The sequence below is a fragment of the Bufo bufo genome, chromosome 3 (assembly GCF_905171765.1).
Source record: "Bufo bufo chromosome 3, aBufBuf1.1, whole genome shotgun sequence".
Taxonomy (NCBI): domain Eukaryota; kingdom Metazoa; phylum Chordata; class Amphibia; order Anura; family Bufonidae; genus Bufo; species Bufo bufo.
The window spans coordinates 625,793,458-625,815,414 of record NC_053391.1 but is presented as its reverse complement, the minus strand read 5'-3'; the positions used below and the strand labels follow the sequence as shown (position 1 = coordinate 625,815,414).

The window sequence follows — 21,957 nt, the reverse complement described above, 5'->3', positions numbered from 1 at the left end:
AGGTCGCGAAGGGATTAAAGGAAATGTGTCAACAGAGAATGACCTATTGTTTAAATCACGTTTTTATGTTAAACTTATTTTTAAAGAACTTTTGCTGCGATTTTTTATATTTTCCATGTCAACATTTATAGTTAAAAATCATAAAATCTTGCAGTTTTCACCCTGGCCACTAGGTCAGATAATAGGTGCCACTTCTTGGTCTGTACAGATCACTTTACTGCAGTTATCTGCTTATCTGTGATTATAACCCTGCCTGCAATTTTTTGCACAGGTCACAGAGCATGCCTAGAAGTCAATGAGGTCCACTGTGTGTATGGACCATGTGGCTGCCATAAAGCAATTCTTTAAGTGCTCTCTAAATGCTGTTAAGAACAGCTCAGGCAAGATGGCCACCCCCAAAATCATGTTCAGCAAATAGAAGAAATAAATCTGCAATCAGAAAATAAAAACAGATTAGAAAATATTAAAAGGTGTTGCTATCTGGTTTTAACTGGCAGAAAAAAAATGTTAGTTATACTTTTCCTTTAAGCTTTAGAATCATGGTAAAAGCCTACTAGATCCGTATCTCCGAGAGGAACAAGGATCATGCATGTTAATATCAGCAGGATCAGCAGATGTCAGTGGGGAAGAGTCTGGTTACGCGCGTCCACATAGATGGTTGGCCGAAACGGTCTTGTTTGGACAACATTTACCTAACAAGTGCAGTTTTCCATATCATGTATGGTGATTTTTAAGTATGCGTACCTTAAACTCTGTAAACATTTTGTAGTGCAGCTGAGGTCATGGTAAACCAGATCATCCAGGACTGACAAATCTGAATGCTATATAAACCTGTTCTACAGAATGAGTGTACATGGAGTACAGATTATAGATACGGATACGGATGTTTATTTAAAACTTACAGTAATAAAAACAATAAATATATAAATATAGTCAGAAGCTAGTACACACCACATAAATATGCAGAATAAAATTACTTAAAAAAATTCTATGGTAATTTAAACATGTTATCCCTTAGAAAGAACATAATTAACTGGATTGTCAACAACCAATTACTCCATCGGAGGTTGAATCTTTTCTGCAATAACACACCAGTTGGAATTATCAAAAAAAGTCTGCACAACACGAAGCTCCGGAATGCATTGTTCTATTAGGTCACTGAGCTCACCCTGCTTAAAAATGTGATAGTAACGTAGACAGCCATTGTTTACACCTTGCAGGAGCTGATGGTCTGGTGAAACTATCTCATGATCATTGTTACCGCTGTTTAGGGATTGGTCTCTTCTATTTCTAGTCTTTGTTTCACAAGGATTTACATAACTCTTTGTAAAATTAAGTTTGGGATCATTCGATCCCCTGTATTTAGAACCCAACTCTCGTAGAGGAACCACATTAAAATTAATTATTTCCTTGTCAAGTTCAACAGTTGGAGACTTACAAAAAGTCCTATTAGTGGTCGACGATCTCAACAGTTCTGCCACCACGTTGGTATTATTCTCAAAGTTTTGCACATGATTTGGCACAAGATCTCCAATGTTCCTGAAGTAATGCAAAGGCTTGGAGGAAAATGTATTTCTACCTATCTTCATGTCCATGCAGAGATTATACATTCTACGGAATATGCTTCCATAATTTCTCTCACTGGCCCCAGAGTAAAGAGTCTCATTCAATCCTGAATCTAAGGAGCGCGCTAAGAACTTGGATGAATGAAGTTCATTCTGATATAGCGAACTCTGATGATCTAGAAATGAAGAACTCTTAGTCCTTTGGTTTGTGGAGGCATGGCCTTTGTTGAAGTTTATATTGAGGTCTGGTTGCCAGGAGTTCCACAGTTTGTCGGAGAGGTTTTTTGTACTTGGCTGTATGTTCCAAGGTATTAGTAAATCTTGCTTCTCAAACTTTCTTCTCTTTTGTTCCATTGCCCATACATAGATCATCATCTGTCCACCCACTTTCAATATCCGAGTCATCTCCTTAATAGCTAGAACACGACGTTCCTTGGTTGAGAAATGGTGGATCACTGTAGAGGCCAAAAAAAGAGGAGGTTAGAGTGTTTGTGAGGGTTTTTTATGTCAATGAAGGTGTTTTATTGTGTAATGAAAAGTTCTGCAATTTAGCTTGTTGTCTGTGATAAACATTGTTTATATAAAAAGACACAAAACTGTAGTTATATCTAAGACCTTATTCACACCTGCATAGTTTGGTCAGTATTTTGTATCAGTTTTTGAATGGCAAAATCATGAGTGGGTCCAAAACACGGGAGAACAGTAAATCATTTGGCTTACAAATACTGATGCAAAATAATGACCAGAATATGCATGTGTGAGTTAGGCCTAACACAGGTGCACAATTTAATTTTTTATTTTTTTTCACAAAGATAAAAAAAAGAAAAACAGGAGCAACATGGACTCACTGGCCCACATTTATTAATGTGGGTATATCTAGAGTTTGCCATAAATTGCGCAAAAAAAGTGGCGCAATTAGGTGCATCTAGGTTTAGAGAGTTTCTGTTTCAACGCAGGCCCCATAGAAGTGAATGGGGTTGCGTGAAAATCGCAAGCATCCGCAAGCAAGTGCGGATGCGGTGCGATTTTCACGCATGGTTGCTAGGTGACAGTCTATTCACTGTATTATTTTCCCTTATAACATGATTATAAGGGAAAATAATAGCATTCTGAATACAGAATGCTTAGTAGGTGATCAATTGAGGGTTAAAAAAAATAAAATAAATTAACTCACCTTCTCCTCTTGTTCGCGTTGTTCCCGGTCTCTTCTTTTCTTCTTAAAAGATGAACTACCGGCTAGGACCTGTGGTGACGTCAGATCACATGCTCCAATCACATGGACCATGTGATTGGAGCATGTGATCTGACGTCACTAAAGGTCCTTTAGCCCACAGCTCATCATTAAAGAAGTAAAGAAGAGACCGGGAACTACGCGAACAAGAGGAGAAGGTGAGTTAATTTTTTTATTTTTTTTTAACCCTCAATTGATCACCTACTAAGCATTCTGTATTCAGAATGCTATTATTTTCCCTTATAACCATGTTATAAGGGAAAATAATAACATCTACACAACACCTAACCCAAGCCCGAACTTCTGTGAAGAAGTTCGGGTTTCGGTACCAAACATGCGTGATTTTTCTCACGCGAGTGAAAAACGCATTACAATGTTTTGCACTCGCGCTGAAAAATCGCGGGTGTTCCCGCAACGCACCTGCACATTTTCCCGCAACGCCCGTGTGAAAGAGGCCTAACTGTGAAAACTTCAGACTGGACCTCAATCAAATTGAAGAGTCTTCCGACAGACTCTGGGACTTTGATTTCCAAAAGAAATGCCAAATTTACTTTCATCGGAAAACAGGACTTTGGACCACTGAGCAACAGTCCAGTCCTTTTTCCTCTGAGCCCAGGTAAGACACTTCTGACGTTGTCTCTGGTTCATGAGTGGGTTGACACAAGGAATGTTACAGTTGTAGCCCAGGTCCTGTATATGTCTGTGCGTGGTGGCTCTTGAAGCACTGTCTCAAGCGCAGTCCACTCCTTATGAATCTCCGCTAAATTCCTGAAAGGTCTTTTCTTGACAATCCTTTCAAGGCTGTGGTTATCTCTGTTGCTTGTGCACCTTTTTCTACCACACTTCCACTCAACGTTACATTATATATACTTGGATAAAACACACTGAACAGCTTTTGTGGCTTATCTCCTTGTGGAGGGTGTCAATGACTGTTTTCTGGACAACTGTCAAGTCAGCAGTCTTCCCCATGATTGTGTAACCTACTGAACCAGACTGAGGGACAATTTAAAGGGTTAGGAAACCTTTGCAGGTGTGTGACACCATGAGTCTACAATATTGAACTCTTTCACAATATTCAAATTTTCTGAGATACTGACTTTTGGGTTTTCATTAGCTGTAAGCTATAATCATCAAATTAATTGAAATAAACACTTGAACTAGATCACTGTGGGTAATGAATCTGCATAAGTTTCACTTTTTGAATTGAATTACTGAAATAAATTAACTCTTCGATGATATTCGCTTTACTGAGATGCACCTGTATGGCCCCTGTGAGAGTTAACATGTACTTGAATCTACTAAATTGCGCCTGTTATCAAGGGTTGTCATAGAATTTGCTTGCAAAGGCTAGATGGTGAAAACCTAATAGTGTATTTCAATGCTTCTCAGACTGCAAGGTGTGTCTTGCCAGTGATGCGCTCTCTTATTGTTGGTGGGGCGATTATGATAGAAGTGATTATAAGCTGCACAGTCCTTTCTATTGATGCAGCAATATCTGTTTAGAAATATTAAAAGGATGATTTTATACTTATTTCAAAGGGGTTGCCCAGGATTTTACTACTGATGGCCTACTCCCGCTGATCAGCTAATTCGGGTTAGTGTTGGCCCTGGAACCTGGCAGCTGAACTGCACAGCTCAATCCATTGTGTAGTGGACTATTGCCGGTTACTGCAGCACTGCTCACATTGAAATGAAAGGTAACAGTGCTGCAGTAACTAGCTCCATCCACTGTACACTGTATACTGTAGTTCCAACGCCAGAGCTACCCTAAAACAGCTGATCGGAGGGGTAACGGGTGTTGATCCCCTGCCAATCAGATAATGATGGCCTATCAGCTGTTTTAGGGTAGCTCTGGCGTTGGATCTTAGGCTACTTTCACACGTTACGGATCTGCAAAAAGGCTTCTATTACAATAATACAACCGCATGCATCCATCATGAACGGATCCGGTTGTATTATGTCTTCTATAGCCATGACAAATCCGTCATGAACACCATTAAAAGTCAATAGGGGACGGATCAGTTTTCTATTGTGTCAGAGAAAATGTCCCCATTGACTTACAACGCTTGCAGCGTAATTCTGTCCACGATGGGGACACAACCAAACGGAACGGAATGCATTGTGGTGCACTCCATTTCGTTCAGTTCAGTTTTGTCCCTATTAACAATGAATGGGAACAAAACGGAACAGTTTTCTTCCGCTATTGAGATCCTATGACAGATCTCAATAGCAGAATTGAAAACGCTAGTGTGAAAGTAGCCTTAGATTGTGGGCCCCATTGGGGATAGCTTGATGTTAATGTCTGTAAAGCACTGCGGAATATAACAGCGCTATATAAGGTAAGTGCATAAAATAAAATTTAAAAATAAGATCGGCCATGAAGTTCTCATAGGGACATGTCAAAAGTTTAGATTGGTGGGGGTCAGACCCCCACCGATCTCTAGAACGAGCAGAGAGAAGTTCTCGTTTTAAAGCCTATAGGCCCGTCTTGTGCAGTGAGGACACAGAGCACGCTAAGCGAGCGCTTCTCTCCTCTTGTTCTATAGATCGGCGGGGTACTCAGCACTCACATCCCCACCAATCTTTTGATATGCGTCTATGACATATGAAAAGTTTACTAAAAGCACAGTGACTCTTTAATGTTTAACTCACCAGCTATGGACAGGACAGCATCAAAACAGCCACCACGGTACGGGAGCCGAAGTCCATCACAAGCCATTACTTCATAACCTCGATTTCTTGCAGCTTCCACCAACGGCAAGCAATAATCACATCCCATTTTATATGTCTGACTGTTGATATGGAGATATTTTCCATTTCCACAACCTGGAATCATATTGAAATTCATGAGATGACTGAAAATAGCATCGTCCTGCAGAAAATGTACAAGAAATGGTGCAAAAGAAAAGTGGGGTAGTTGCTCATTGCAACCGTTCACATTCCACCTCTCATTGCAATCTCATTGGTTGCAATGGGCAACTGCTCCACTTTTTGACTTAGTTTTGATAAATCTCAGTGAGTTTACGCCTGTACATGGCACCATCTCTCTGCCAACACCACACAGTTAATAATGTAGCATCGGTGGTGGTATGCCCTGCTATGTTACCCGGCTCAGCTAGACATTGCCACACTTATTTATTGGATGAGCTTGTTTCATCTGTTATCATAGACCTTTGGCTGGAGTCTATGCTGTGTAACTAGTAAGAGAGCAACATAATGCTGGATTATCATTAAAAATATTAGTGTAATTGGGATTTTTTGTCTTTAGGGTGGTTTCACACACTGCGTTTTAGTGAAAACTGCATATTCGTTCTTTTCTCTTCCAAAAATACTGCCACCATTTGTTGGCTATTAGGCACTTAGGGAAAACTGTTTTTTGTGCCCTTTTTCCTCACTTTTGTCGCATTTTTTGACTCATACCTTTTTTCTCAAACTATGGTATGGTGTTTTTTGGGGGGGTTTCAGGCATTTTTCCATAATCTTTTCTACATGTAAGAGAAAAGAAACATTTATGACAAAGTGGCTATATAAAAAAAATAAAAATTAGCTCCACCTTTAAAAATTGGGAAATTTGTTTTACAAGCCTCAAAAAAGCTAAAATACAGAGTTTTCACTTTACTTGAATTTTGCTACATGTATTTTAATGGTTCATGGGTTAGATTAAGGGCATGTTCGCACAATGGATATACACATTAGGATTTGAGATTTAAAGAAAAAAATATATATTTTAACATTTTACATGCTAAGGGGAAGATCAGAAAGCAAGACTGGAAGGGGAAATTAATCCACTTGAAATTGATAAGATACTAGACTCCACTGCAAAAAATAAATCTCCGGGCTCAGATGGGATTCCTTTTGAATTATATGGAATATACAGAAAAGTATTGACCCCCAAATTGTTACAGATGTGGAACGTTTCTAGGGAAAAAAAAAAAAAAAAAGGTTACCAGACTCCTTTGAAGGAATCATTGATCACGTTAATCATAAAACCAGGAAAGAATCCTAAATTAATGGATTCATATAGACCTATTTCATTGATAAACACAGATAATAAAATCTTAGCAAAAGTGTCAGCAAATAGATTAAAAGGAGTTGTAAATTCACTTGTACATAAAGATCAAGCTGGATTTATGCCAGGCAAAACAACTACGGGCAATATAATGCGATGTTTTTTAAATATCCAACTAAAAGCAGATAATAGTGGGGAAAGATTGATAGTAACTCTGGATGCCTCAAAAGCATTTGATACAATAGAATGGAGGTTCCTGATCGCTACTCTGAGGAGAATTTTATCTCATGGATAAAATTATTATACACAGATGTAAAAGCAAGGATAGTGATTAACGAGGACCTGACTGACTCCTTCTCATTAGAAAGAGGAGTGAGGCAGGGCTGCCCCCTTTCCCCCTTACTCTTTGCTTTAGTAATGGAACCCCTCGCCATCATGATTAGACAAGATAAAAACATAATTGGGTTTAAATATGGGAGCCATCAAGAGAAAATCTCTATGTACACTGACGACTTGATGCTTTTTTTTTAGGATCTCACGATTCACTGAATTATATGAGATATTTGAAAGATTTGGGAAGATTACAGGTTTAAAGATTAATTGGAGCAAGTCTGCATGTATCCCCTTAGACCCCTTATTAGGATTTAATCCAGAACCTTTAGAGATTATAAAAAAAAGGGGAGAGTGTAAAATACTTGGGCATTTACATTACAAATAACCCACAGGATTACATAAGACTGAATGTAATACCATTAATAAATAAAATGAGAAGTAAGATATCAATATGGAAAAAGTTACGACTGTCAATGGCAGGGAAAATCTCTCTAATAAAAATGAGTTTACTTCCAATGATTAATTACCCCTTATGGAACTTATCAGTAAATATCAAAAAGATTATAGAGAACCTTTTAAGAGAATTAATATGGAGGGGCGAAGACCCAGAATTAAAATGCAGATAATACAATACCCTGAGAAAGAGGGGGGTCTGTCTGTCCCTGACTTAAATATATATATTTTTAGCTGGTCGAGTAAGGAATTTGGTGGCCTGGGGGGACACGCGTATGTTTAAATCAATAATGAGTGCGATTGATAAAAAAGCACCAGGTTGTAATATCTGTCAGATACTAGAGGCCGGTTTTCATACACAAGATTTTTTTTAGGGAGTCTTCGTCAATACATTTATGGCACAAAGTATGGATGGAAGTTAAATCCTTTTGGAATAATACAGAGCTCTACGAGGACACTCTTTTATGGAAAAATACTAACTTAAGAGAATTAGGCTCAATAGAAAACAACATATGGTGGAATCAAGGGATATATAGACTGGGGGAGATCTGGAAGAATGGGGAGTTAATAGGGTTTCAAGAATTGAAAGAGATATGAAATTCCCAATAAAGATTTTTTATTATTATTATCAGTTGAGACATGCCATAAAATCCTGTTAGCATGACAAGAAAGATATTAAGGGACTCCCGAAGGTGTTAGTCAAAATCACAAAAACGACTCAAGAAAAAAGAAATATCTCTGGTTTATAATGCTTTGATACAGCAAAAGTTAAATAAGGTGGGCGGACTGATAGGAAAAATTATGGGAAGGAGTGGTTGACTCGATGGACACCGAAAGTTGGGGGACGATTTTGACGGGGTTAAAAAAAAGTTACTAAAAACCCCTCTCACAGACTTATGCAATATTTTGTTGTCCATTGACTCTACTATACCCCTAAAAAACGAATAAAATATAGTATTATAGAAATGATTTAATTATTTAATATTTAAATGCCAGAAGTGTGAGGAGATAGGGCTAGACGACGTACATCTTTTATGGCATTGTAAGTTTATTGAAGAGTTTTGGAGCAAGGTGATTGTTCAAATTCAAAATTATCAGCAGAGATCCCAAGAAGGTTTGAAGTATGTATCTTGGGCAATATGAGAAGTGTTGGACCTGCCCGACATCAAGATCTAGTCGCTAAACTGTTATTCCAGGCAAGAAGATGTATAGTTACGCAATGGGTGAAAAAAAAAAAAAAGAGTACCATCGATTCAAATGTGGGAATACTATGTAAAATACTCTTTAGCCTGTGAAAGATTCCATATAAAGTCAAAGGACAGACTGCTGAAGTTTGATAAGATGTGGGAAGGATGGAGGATATAGGTCACCATTAGAGATGTCGCGAGCATAAAATTTTCTGTTCGCGAACGGCGAATGCGAATTTTCGCAAATGTTCACGATTGGGCGAACCGCCATAGACTTCAATAGGCAGGCGAATTTTAAAACCCACAGAGACTCTTTCTGGCCACAATAGTGATGGAAAAGTTGTTTCAAGGGGACTAACACCTGGACTGTGGCATGCCGGAGGGGGATCCATGGCAAAACTCCCATGGAAAATTACGTAGTTGACGCAGAGTCGAGTTTTAATCCATAAAGGGCATAAATCACATAACATTCCTAAATTGTTTTGAATAACGTGCTTTAAAACATCAGGTATGTATTGATCAGGTAGTGTAAGGGTTACGCCCGCTTCACAGTGACAGACCAAACTCCCCGTTTAACGCACCGCAAACAACCGCAAACAGTCTATTTGCACAAGGTTGGATACCAAGCTAGCCATGTCCCATTCCTTGTCCTCACTGACGTCATTGAAGGTCTCTTCCTCCACCCAGCCACGTACAACACCAAGGGTCCCTGGGACGCCTGCTGTGGTTGGTCTTCCACCTCCTCAAAGCCACCTTCCTCTTCTGACTCCTCTTCTTCAGACTCCTCTCTCTGCATTGCCGCAGGTCCAGCAATCGACGACGACAAGGCTGCTTCTGGTGGTGATGGTGACCACAACTCTTCCTCTTCATGCTCATCTACGGCCTGATCCAGCACTCTTCGCAGGGCACGCTCCAGAAAAAATGCATATGGGATGAGGTCGATGATGTTGCCTTGGGTTCGACTGACCAGGTTTGTCACCTCCGCAAAAGGACGCATGAGCCTACAGCCATTGTGCATGAGCGTTCAGTAACGCGGCTGTTGAGGAAGGGTTGAGAGGCATGCATATATATACATATATGCATTGTGACGGTATGCGAGGCGAGGTGGTAGATGATAGGTATGTTTCACCTCGCATGCGCTCTCTTGTGAGGGACTGAACCGGAATCCGGCCCGGGTTTTTCCAGCCTCTAAGGCAGGCTTGGTTCCGGTCCAGAGATTGTGGTTCACTGGAGTTCACCTCCAGGTGGACTTTAAATAAACAGGAAGAGAGCACAACAGGTCTCATGTGCTGAGTCTCAGGATTGTAACCTGTGTGGCTGAAGGGAGAGCTATGTTTGGATGCAAGAGAAACAAAAGGTTTGCTTTACCATTTGTGTTGGCGGTGTCGGGGAGCAGCCCCACACCGTATAGTCAGGACATAACTGTATAGCTTAGCGCCAGACGGCAAGGATTTACTTTCTGTTTTGTTTGTTTTCTGCTGTGCAAACCTTTTGGGCTAAATAAACCTGGCAACCAGCCAGACTTTCAAAGAAACTGTCTGCATACGGACTGTCTGTTTTCAGAAAAGGTGATCCCCACCAGCTAATCTCGCACACGTGGTGGACTCAGCGGGCATTTTCTGAAAATGGAGGAAATGTTAAAGGCCCTGCTACAGGCCAATGCAGCTCAGCGGGAATCCAACCGCCAAGTCGCAGAGGCCGCTGCAGCACAACAGGCGGCCCAACAGGAGATGAACCGGCAGTTCGCAGAGGCTCTTGTGGAACTGAAAAAAGGGTTCGCACCTCCTGCGCCAGGGGAACCAAAATTGGTACGTGCCTCGTACCACCTACAGAAGATGACACCTACTGATGATGTTGAGGCCTACCTTGCGACTTTTGAGAGAGTTGCTGTCCGCGAGGAGTGGCCAAAAGAACAGTGGGCGGGTCTAGTGGCCCCGTTTTCTCCGGGGAACCTCAAAAGGCGTACTTTGATCTTGAACCGGATAAGGCCCAGGACTATGAGACACTGAAGACGGAGATACTTGCACGCTTGGGTGTCACCATGGCAGTCCGAGCCCAGCGTGTGCATCAGTGGACTTACTCCAGCGGCAAGCCACCCCGTTCTCAAATGTTTGACCTGATCCATCTCACCCGGAAGTGGTTGCAGCCAGAGACCTTGACCGGCCCTCAGATCGTGGAGCGTGTAGTAATGGACCGGTACCTGCGTGTACTCCCTGCGACACTGAAGAAGTGGGTCGGACAGGGGGACCCCAACACTGCAACCCAGTTGGTGGACCTAGTGGAGAGGTACCTTGCTTCTGAGGACTTGCTGAATCCGTCTATGCCCCACCGTGGAGCGTCTTGGGACGCAAGATTACCCCCAGGATCTGGTAAGACTGTTCCAGGGTTCAAAAGCAGGGGTAATGTTAAGACTGATTTTGCAGCTAATGAGACTGTGGGTCCTAGACCTGGCACATAGTCCAGTGATGGGGGGACATCTCGGCGTTGAAAAGACCAGGGAGAGAATCACCCAGCGATTTTTCTGGCCTGGGTTGCATGCAGATGTCAGGCAGTACTGTGAGTCGTGCCCCGAGTGCCAATTGTCAGCACCGGCGCCCCACTTTCGCAGTCCCCTGGTCGCTCTACCAATAATTGAGGTCCCTTTTGAACGGATTGGCATGGACCTGGTGGGGCCAGTGGTGAAGTCTGCCCGGGGTCACCAGCATATTCTGGTGATCCTGGACTACGCGACGCGCTACCCTGAGGCCATCCCCTTGCGTAACACCTCCGCTAAGACTATCGCCAAGGAATTAGTCCAGGTGTTTAGTCGAGTGGGGATCCCAAAGGAGATCTTAACCGATCAAGGCACCCCATTTATGTCCAGGGTCACCAAGGAACTGTGTAAAGTATATAAAATTTCCCATCTCCGCACCTCGGTCTACCACCCCCAAACGGATGGACTTGTGGAGCGATTTAATAAAACGCTGAAAAGTATGCTGAAAAAGGTGGTTGACAGAGATGGGAAAAATTGGGATTTTTTGCTACCATATCTTATGTTTGCCATACGCGAGGTTCCGCAGGGGTCCACAGGGTATTCCCCCTTTGAGCTCTTGTATGGTAGACATCCCAGAGGGCTTCTAGATGTCGCCAAAGAGACGTGGGAAGGAGAGGCCACCCCGTATCGAAGCGTCATAGAGCATGTTTCCTTGATGCAGGATCGAATCGCAGCTGTCTTGCCCCTGGTTCGTCAACATATGGAGCGAGCTCAGGAGGCCCAGAGGAGGGTCTATAATCGGGGTGCCAAGGTCCGTACTTTCAGCCCCGGGGACCGAGTGTTGGTACTGGTTCCCACGGTTGAAAGCAAGTTCCTGGCTAAGTGGCAGGGTCCCTTTGAGGTGGTTGAAAAAGTAGGAGAGGTCAACTACAAAGTCTACCAACCCGGGAAACGGAAGCCACAACAGATTTATCATGTAAATCTCTTAAAACCCTGGAAGGACAGAGAGATTTTATTGGCCACATCTCCGGCCGCAACAGTCCGGCGACCGGTGATCCCTGACGTCCCCATAACGGAATCCCTATCCCTGGTGCAACAAAGTGACGTTAGGGCGTTTTTGTACAAAAATAGAGACTTTTTCTCCCCCTTACCCGGACGAACCAACGTGATTCAGCATGACATAGTGACAGAACCTGGGGTTCGCGTAAATGTAAAGGCATATAGAATACCGGAGGCCAGGCGAGAGGCAGTCGCAAAGGAAATAAAAATGATGCTAGAATTGGGCGTGATAGAAGAGTCCCACAGTGATTGGTCGAGCCCCATAGTGCTGGTCCCAAAACCCGATGGCACTGTTAGGTTTTGTAATGACTTTAGGAAACTCAACAGTGTCTCCAAGTTTGATGCCTACCCGATGCCTCGGGTCGACGAACTCGTGGACAGGTTGGGACAAGCCCGCTACATAACGACCCTAGACCTGACGAAAGGCTACTGGCAGATACCCCTAACTGAATCAGCCAAGGAGAAAACGGCCTTTTCCACTCCTGAAGGATCGTTTCAGTATAAGCGGATGCCTTTTGGTCTGCATGGAGCTCCTGCATCATTCCAACGAATGATGGATAAAACTTTGAGCCCGCATCGCCCGTAAGCAGCTGCTTATTTGGACGATGTGGTCGTCCACAGCCCAGATTGGGAATCGCACCTGCTTCGGGTACAAGCAGTGGTAGATTCCCTTAAGAAAGCAGGTCTCACGGCCAACCCAAAAAAGTGTGCCATAGGCCTGGAGGAAGCCAAATACCTTGGCTACGTTATTGGCCGGGGACTGGTCAAGCCCCAGACCAATAAGGTTTAGGCAATTCAAAAATGGCCCCAACCGATAAACAAAAAACAAGTTCGGGCCTTTATTGGCATTACGGGGTATTACCGGCGGTTTATACCCGACTTTGCCACCATTGCCGCCCCTCTGACCGACCTGACAAAGGGCAGAGGGTCGGCCATGGTTAAATAGAATCCTGAAGCCGAGGAGGCCTTCCAGAAGTTAAAGCGGGCCCTTTGTGTACTACCGGTGTTGGTAACCCCGGACTTCTCAAAGGAGTTTGTGGTACAGACGGATGCCTCTGAGGTGAGCCTAGGGGCTGTCCTATCCCAAACCAGAGACGGTGAGGAGCACCCAGTGGTATACCTGAGCCGAAAGCTGAACAAGCATGAAAAGAACTATGCCATTGTCGAGAAGGAATGTCTTGCTATTAAATGGGCCCTTGACTCGCTGAAATATTACTTACTGGGAAGGTCGTTTAAGCTTGTCACCGACCATGCACCCCTAAAGTGGATGTGTGACAACAGGGAAAAAAATAGCCGCGTGACAAGGTGGTTTCTGGCCTTACAGCCCTTTAAGTTTTCAGTAGAGCATAGGCCGGGCAAGCTCCAAAACAATGCGGATGCCCTCTCCCGCATGCATTGTATGCTGGGGACAGTTGCTCAGCCGCGGGGGCTAGAGCAGAGGGGGGGGGATATGTGACGGTATGCGAGGCGAGGTGGTAGATGATAGGTATGTTTCACCTCGCATGCGCTCTGTTGTGAGGGACTAAACCGGAATCCGGCCCGGGTTTTTCCAGCCTCTAAGGCAGGCTTGGTTCCGGTCCAGAGATTGTGGTTCACTGGAGTTCACCTCCAGGTGGACTTTAAATAAACAGGAAGAGAGCACAACAGGTCTCATGTGCTGAGTCTCAGGATTGTAACCTGTGTGGCTGAAGGGAGAGCTATGTTTGGATGCAAGAGAAACAAAAGGTTTGCTTTACCATTTGTGTTAGCGGTGTCGGGGAGCAGCCCCACACCGTATAGTCAGGACATAACTGTATAGCTTAGCGCCAGACGGCAAGGATTTACTTTCTGTTTTGTTTGTTTTCTGCTGTGCAAACCTTTTGGGCTAAATAAACCTGGCAACCAGCCAGACTTTCAAAGAAACTGTCTGCATACGGACTGTCTGTTATCAGAAAAGGTGATCCCCACCAGCTAATCTCCCACAGCATGCAAACACGTGCATGCATGTATGATATATACTGTATACATGCATGCATTATTGGTCACTTCATAGGATGATGTGCGCGGATGTGACCAGCATCTGCGCACATCTGCCCTTAGTGGCCCACAGGGGCTCATGTTGGGCCCTGTGGGAAATATGTGGTCCCTGGTTGATCTGTGCCCCCTTATATGATCTGTGCCCCCCTTATATGTGTCCCCTTATAGTTAGTATATATTTCCTGTCCCTCTCATGTAGAGATATATATATATATATATATATATATATATATATATTATATATGGGGATGTGTGTATGCAGTGCATACATCTATATATGTGTATCTGCCATGGCTCTCCCCCAGGTGTATATATATATATATATATATATATATGGGCCTATAACTGCCCATGTATGCCCCAGGTTTATAATGAGTATATATGTGTATATAGATGCGCCCCAAGGATCTATATACATATATATACTTAAATGCCCCCATAGGGACAGCGTTTAGCCAGTTCCTGCAGTGGGGTGAATATGTCTCCAGGTGGCTGGTGACTTCAAAGGCTAAGGTATCAATAGATCTGAGGCCTTTTGTTGAGTTTATCAGCCTAGTTACTATGCTCTCCCCCACCTTCTGTTTGTGACAATGCTGGGCGTGTGATGCTGCTAGCTTCAGGGGGCCAACTGGCTGTCCTGAGTGCACGCATAACGTCACAGTGACACTATGATGTCACATCCCTGAGGAGGGGGAGGTGGGCTGGTTCTGAGGCGGATATAGGAGCCTCAAGCCAAGAAGAGGGGTCTTTTGGAACTGGACTACAGAGAGAGCGACACATGGGACTGCTCCCTGAAGGAAGAGAGGCCACATGGCCCTAAAGATGGCTGAGTAACCCTTTCCCTCCAGACCCCTAATACACCTGCCCAGGCTGATTCACCCCTTCCCTGCCTCCAACTCATACCCATGTAGCTGCCCTGTAATCTTACCCCAGTAGCGGCTGAGTATGTGTTTTGGGTGGGCTGCTAAGGAATGTATGTACAGCTAGAGTGTGGGGTGGAATTGGGAATTGTCTAGTGTAGCTAGGTTTGTATTGTGGTGTGTGCGTCTATTTGTATATATATTTATAACCATTGATCTATAAATATATATAGATATAGCGTATAATTAGACTTGAATTATTGTACCCTGTGTGTAGATCACCCCTGTATAGTTACCACCCCGTGTTCCTTGGTCTGTATGTATTAACTCCTGCAGTGCCATAATTGTACGAATATCCCCCCCTGGTTAACCCTTGCATTGCTGTGCAGCCTTGGTATTTGTGTCTGTGGCCTGCATACACCTCCTCACTGTACACTTGTAGGGTATTAACCCCTGCATTGTTGCATAGCCCTGAACACCCCCATTGTCGACCCTTACCTACCCTGTCCCACAAATGATCCCTGAACACCCCCCCCACTTTACCTCACCCCTATTCCCTTGTCGTACCCAATAGGGACAGTAAGTAGAACCAGGTGGGTGGGCTGCTAATACGTGTGTGTATGTGTGTATTGTATAGTTAGTTTGTGGGTGGAACTTGGGAACTGTGTAGTGTAGTTTAGTGCTGTATTTATATTTATAGTACTGTATTGTTAGTGTATTGCGTGCGTAGTGTATTGTTGGTATTAATAAATACTGTGCTTTATATATAACTATCTGTGCAATGTGTGGTTATTAGCGATAGTTAGTTTAGTAAGGCGCATGCAGCTAGCTTAGTGATTAGCGTAAGGTAAAGGCAAAGTATTGTATTATTATATAAAGGTATAAATGGGCGGAGTCATCAATAGACGGCTCCTCCCATTTATGAATGTTAATTATTGATATTTGCATAAATATTGGTGATTAATATTCCCCCTTTACAGCGGCCAAAAAATACCCAGCTTCGCAGAGGCTGTCCTCTTTTTTTTAAATGAAAAAAAATCTGTTCTTAACAGTTTAATCTCTGTTTTGTCCCCTATCAGGGGCCGGTGTATGGAATAGATTTTAGGAACCGGGAGATGGAAAAAGATGCTTGATCGGTCCTCTTACTTCCAATTTGGGGCACTGCGCGTACGCCTTGCAATGTACTGTGCCACCAGATAGGAGTGGTGTGTTAAGTAGTACTATTCCTATCAGTTTAATCCCTGTTACGTCCCCTATCAGGGGCCGGTGTATGTAATAGATTTTAGGAACCGGGAGATGGAAAAAAGATGCTTGGTTGGTCCTCCTACTTCCAATTTGGGGCATTGCGCGTGCGCCGTGCTATGTACTGTGCCACCAGATATGAGTGGTGTGTTAAGTAGTACTATTCCTATCAGTTTAATCCCTGTTACGTCCCGTATCAGGGGACGTGTATGGAATAGATTTTAGACAACCGAAAAGAGTTGTCAATAGTGAATACACTCATGACATAAATTTTATTCCTCTATGCGTCAATCTTGGTGTAGTGATGACTGTGCTCGTGCGCACGTTTGGGAGATTGCAGGCGATGGCGGTTTTTCAAAGCCTACTATCGTGCTGAGGTAGTTCAGTGACAGTTAAGTGACCCAGAAAACAATGATTCTGCAGTGTGGGCCCATTGTTGGCCTAGTAGGCTTTAATGATCACCTTAGATGATCACAAAGAAAATTAATGTTTTTTCTATGCAAAATTATCCAGCCGATCGCTTTTGGTCTGTTCACAATGAAGCAACGACCTTATCTCATCTGGGGTGTGCCAACATTGCCATTGCCAACACACTCATAGAGGTGGTCGCTTCATTGTGATACGCAAGCACCTGCACCACAACAAGGTAACGATCACGAAGGGGAATTGACACATGTATGTGCCTTTTTTTTTTTTTTTTTTTTGCAGCCACAGTGCAGCACCAGAGGCCAGAAAAATTAGGCATGTACACATGCCAGAAAAATAATGCTATTGTTGCAGCCGCTGCTGTAGCAGCGGCCAGAAAAATTGACGTTTTCCAGGCAGAAAGTGCACTAAAACATTGCGGCTTGAATCCATGCCTCATTCATCTTAATAAAGGTGAGGTAATCTAGACTTTTTTGGCCTAGGCGACTTCTCTTCTCAGTGACAATACCTCTTGCTGCACTGAAGGTCATTTCTGACAGGACACTTGAAGCGGGGCAGGCCAGAAGTTCTATTGCAAATTGGGATAGCTCAGGCCACAGGTCAAGCCTGCACACCCAGTAGTCAAGGGGTTCATCGTTTCTCAGAGTGTCGATATCTGCAGTTAAGGCGAGGTAGTCTGCTACCTGTCGGTCGAGTCGTTCTGAGGGTGGACCCCGAAGGGCTGCGGCGATGCGTAGGACTTAAAAAGCTCTGCATGTCCTCCATCAACAACACGTCTGTAAAGCGTCCTGTCCTTGCCGGCGTGGTTGTGGTAGGAGGATTACTTTCACCTCTTCCCCTGTTAGATTCCCGTTGTGCTGTGACATCACCCTTATACGCTGTGTAAAGCATACTTTTTAATTTATTTTGGAACTGCTGCATCCTTTCCAACTTCCGGTAATTCGGTAACATTTCAGGCACTTTCTGCTTATACCGGGGGTCTAGTAGCGTGGCCACCCAGTACAGGTCGTTCTCCTTCAGCCTTTTTATAAGAGGGTCCCTCAACAGGCACGACAGCATGAAAGACCCCATTTGCACAAGGTTGGATGCCGAGCTACTCATCATGTCCCGTTCCTCGTCTTCACTGATCTCACTGAAGGTCTGTTCTTCCCCCCAGCCACATACAACACCACGGGTACCAGATAGGTGACAACGAGCACCCTGGGATGCCTGCTGTGGTTGGTCTTCCTCCTCCTCAAAGCCACATTCCTCCTCTGACTCCTCTTCCTCACACTCCTCTTCCAGCGTTGCCGCAGGTCCAGCAAGCAATGCTGATACGGCTGTTTCTGGTGGTGATGGTGACCACAACTCTTCCTCTTCACGCTCATCTATGGCCTGATCCAGCACTCTTCGCAGGGCACGCTCCAGGAAGAAAACAAATGGGATGATGTCGCTGATGGTGCCTTCAGTGCGACTGACTAGGTTTGTCACCTCCTCAAAAGGACGCATGAGCCTACAGGCATTGCGCATGAGCGTCCAGTAACGTGGCAAAAAAATTCCCAGCTCCGCTGAGGCTGTCCTAGCACCTCGGTCATACAAATACTCGTTGACGGCTTTTTCTTGTTGGAGCAGGCGGTCGAACATTAGGAGTGTTGAATTCCAACGTGTCGCGCTGTCGCAAATCAAGCGCCTCACTGGCATGTTGTTTCGCCGCTGGATATGTGAAAAGTGCGCCATGGCCGTGTAGGAACGCCTGAAATGGCCACACACCTTCCTGGCCTGCTTGAGGACGTCCTGTAAGCCTGGGTACTTATGCACAAAGCATTGTACATTCAGATTCAACACATGTGCCATGCACGGCACATGTGTCAACTTGCCCAAATTCAATGCCGCCAACAAATTGCTTCCGTTGTCACACACCACTTTGCCGATCTCCAGTTGGTGCGGAGTCAGCCACTGATCCACCTGTGCGTTCAGGGCGGACAGGAGTGCTGGTCCGGTGTGACTCTCTGCTTTCAGGGGAGCTGGGGGGGTGCAGTTGATGTGGAGCAAGACGCAGCAGCAGAAGAGGACTCAGCCGAGGAGGTTATGGAAGAGGATGGAGTAGGAGGAGTAGAGGAGGTGGCAGCAGGCCTGCCTGCAAGTCGTGGCGGTGTCACCAACTCCTCTGCAGAGCCACGCATTACATGCTTGGCAGCCATCAGCAGGTTTACCCAATGCGCAGTGTAGGTGATATACCTGCCCTGACCGTACTTTGCAGACCAGGTATCAGTGGTCAGATGGACCCTTGCCCCAACACTGTGTGCCAGACATGTCATGACTTCCTTTTGTACAATCGAGTACAGGTTGGGGATTGCCTTTTGTGCAAAGAAATTTCGGCTGGGTACCTTCCACTGCGGTGTCCCAATAGCTACAAATTTTTTGAAGGCCTCAGACTCCACCAGCTTGTATGGTAAAAGCTGGCGGGCTAAGAGTTTCAACAATCCAGCTGTCAGACGCCGGGCAAGGGGGTGACTTTGTGACATTGGCTTCTTACGCTCAAACATGTCCTTGACAGACACCTGACTGTGGGCAGATGAGCAGGAACTGCTCAAGGCGAGAGACGGAGTGGCGGGTGGTTGAGAGGGGGCAAGGAGGACCGCAGTGGTTGATGTGGCTGAAGATGATGGACCAGGAGGAGGATGGCGGCTTTGAGTTTGTGTGCTGCTTGTACTCATGTGTTGATCCCATAAGCGTTTGTGATTTGAGATCATGTGCCTTCGCAAAGCAGTTGTACCTAGGTGGGTGTTGGACTTCCCACGACTCCGTTTCTTTTGGCACAGGTTGCAAATGGCATCGCTGGTGTCCGAGGCAGACACGCAAAAAAAATGCCACACTGCTGAGCTCTACAATGACGGCATTCTGGTGGTGGCAACAGCATGCGTTGATTGGCGTGCTGTCTGGCTGACCCCGGGTGCCGATGCATGCTGTCTGACTTTGCCACTAGCTCCTTGCGACGACCTCCCCCTGCTTCCAACTCGTCTCCTCCTCCTCTCTGTCTCCCCATCTGAACTTTCCCCCTGTTCTTCTTCTCTTCGAGCGGGCACCCACGTGACATCCACGGACACATCGTCATCATCAACTGCTTCAATTGTATCTGACAACTCAGCAAAGGAAGCAGCAGCAGGTACAACAACATCATCATCATCACACCGTACGTCCATGTCTGTAATGCTGCTTGACTGAGACATATCCCTGTTATCTACATCCTCTGGCAATAATGGTTGCGAATCACTCATTTCTTCCAACTGATGTGTAAATAACTCCTCTGACAGATCAAGTGAAGCAGCTGTGGTGCTAGTGTTGGTGGTGGCGGCAGGCGGGCGAGTGTTAACTTAAGAGGTGCCCAAAGCTGAGCTGGAGGAGGATGGTGTGTCAAGGTTCCAAGTGGAAGCTGTAGAAGATTGGGTGTCCTGTGTTAGCCAGTCAACTATGTCCTCAGAACTTTTCGAGTTCAGGGTACGTGGCCTCTGAACACTGGGCATTATTCTAGGGCCAAAGGGAATCACAGCACCACGACCACGACGGCCCCTGCGGGGTGGCCTGCCTCTGCCTGTCATTTTTTTAGATTAGTTTAGTTGTACTATGCGTGCAAGCTACTGTGACACCAGATATGAGTGGCACTGTGCACAGGCAGAAGTTGGCAGAGTAGACGCTGTAGGCCTGACACACACGCTTGCAGACAACTAACTGCTATTCAATCTATTACAGTCAAAATTATTATTATTTTTTTAAATGTAATCTGCTGTGACACAAGATTTGAGTTGCACTGGTGACACTATGCACTTGCAGGGCCTGAAACACACACACACACGTGCAGGCAACTGACTGCTATTATTTCACATTTAAATTTTATTTATTTTTTTAAATGTAATCTACTGTGACACCAGATATGAGTTGCGCTGGTGACACTATGCACTTGCAGGGCCTGAAACACACACGCGTGCAAGCAACTGACTGCTATTCTATTAGAGTCAAAATTTTTATATATTTTTTAAATGTAATCTACTGTGACACCAGATATGAGTTGCGCTGGTGACACTGTGCACTTGCAGGGCCTGTAAAAAAAAAAAAAACGCGTGCAGGCAAGCTACTGTGACACCAGATATGAGTGGTGGCACTGGGCAAGTGGGCACAGTATATGCTGTGAGCCTGGCACACACGCTGGCAGGCAACTGCAATTAGATTATACAGGAAAAAAAAAAAAAGCAGACTGATGTACTAGCCCTAAAAATGGCTTTTTGGGGTGCTTACAGCAGAGATCAGATGAGTCTTTCAGGACTGTGGTGAACACTGAATACACTAGCCTAGCTATCGATTTCCCTATTAAATCAGCAGCAGCTACACTGTCCCTCCTCTCACTGAGAATGCAGCTTCCGAATGAATCTAAAATGGATGCTGTCCAGGAGGTGGGAGGGTCTGGGAGGGAGGGTCTGCTGCTGATTGGCTGGAATGTGTCTGCTGACTGTGAGGTACAGGGTCAAAGTTTACTCAATGATGACGAATAGGGGGCGGACCGAACATCGCATATGTTTGCCCGCCACGGCGAACGCGAACAAGCTATGTTCGCCGGTGAATAGTTCGGGACATCTCTAGTCACCATAGGAGGGGGGGGGGGGGGGGGAGGGTAGATAGGTGAAATTTTTATAATGGACTAAAAATGTCATTGATATCCTCATTTTAAAGGCTGGCTAACCACTTTAGCCCAATACTATGCATCTCACAGTAGATCAGTTTCACGGTACATGGAGTGTTCCTTTAAAGCAAGGAAAATCAAACTGAAGGACTGCTGATCGAGGAAGGCACAGTTAGGGTCCATTCACACACCTGCAATTTCGTTCCACATTTTGCGGGACGGAATTGTGGACCCATTCATTTCTATGGGCAGCACTTCCGGGTCCGCAATTCCGTTGCCGAAAAAAATAGAACATGTCCTATTCTTGTCCGCAATTGCGGACAATAGGCATATTCTATTAGTGCCGGCAATGTGCGGTCCGCAAAATGCGGAACGCACATTGCCGCTGTCTGCAAAACACACACGGATGTGTGAATAGACCCTTAAAGGGCGCCTGTCAGTAGAAAAGT

The 21,957-nt window shown here is 44.7% G+C and overlaps 1 protein-coding gene across 2 annotated transcripts in view; it reads right to left on the bottom strand.

Annotated features, from left to right (window-relative positions):
* Nucleotides 1-966: 966 nt before the first annotated feature.
* LOC120994013 (probable tRNA methyltransferase 9B) overlaps nt 967-21,957 on the bottom strand; it is a 67,525-nt gene continuing 46,534 nt past the window's right edge. For both annotated transcript variants that reach the window (XM_040422474.1, XM_040422475.1), the window contains exons 4-5: nt 5,449-5,622; nt 967-2,020 (exon numbers count right to left, since the gene is read on the bottom strand). In XM_040422474.1, the coding sequence (XP_040278408.1) occupies nt 1,053-2,020; nt 5,449-5,622 (1,142 nt within the window). In that variant the 3' untranslated portion in view covers nt 967-1,052. The remainder of the gene's footprint in view (nt 2,021-5,448; nt 5,623-21,957) is intronic.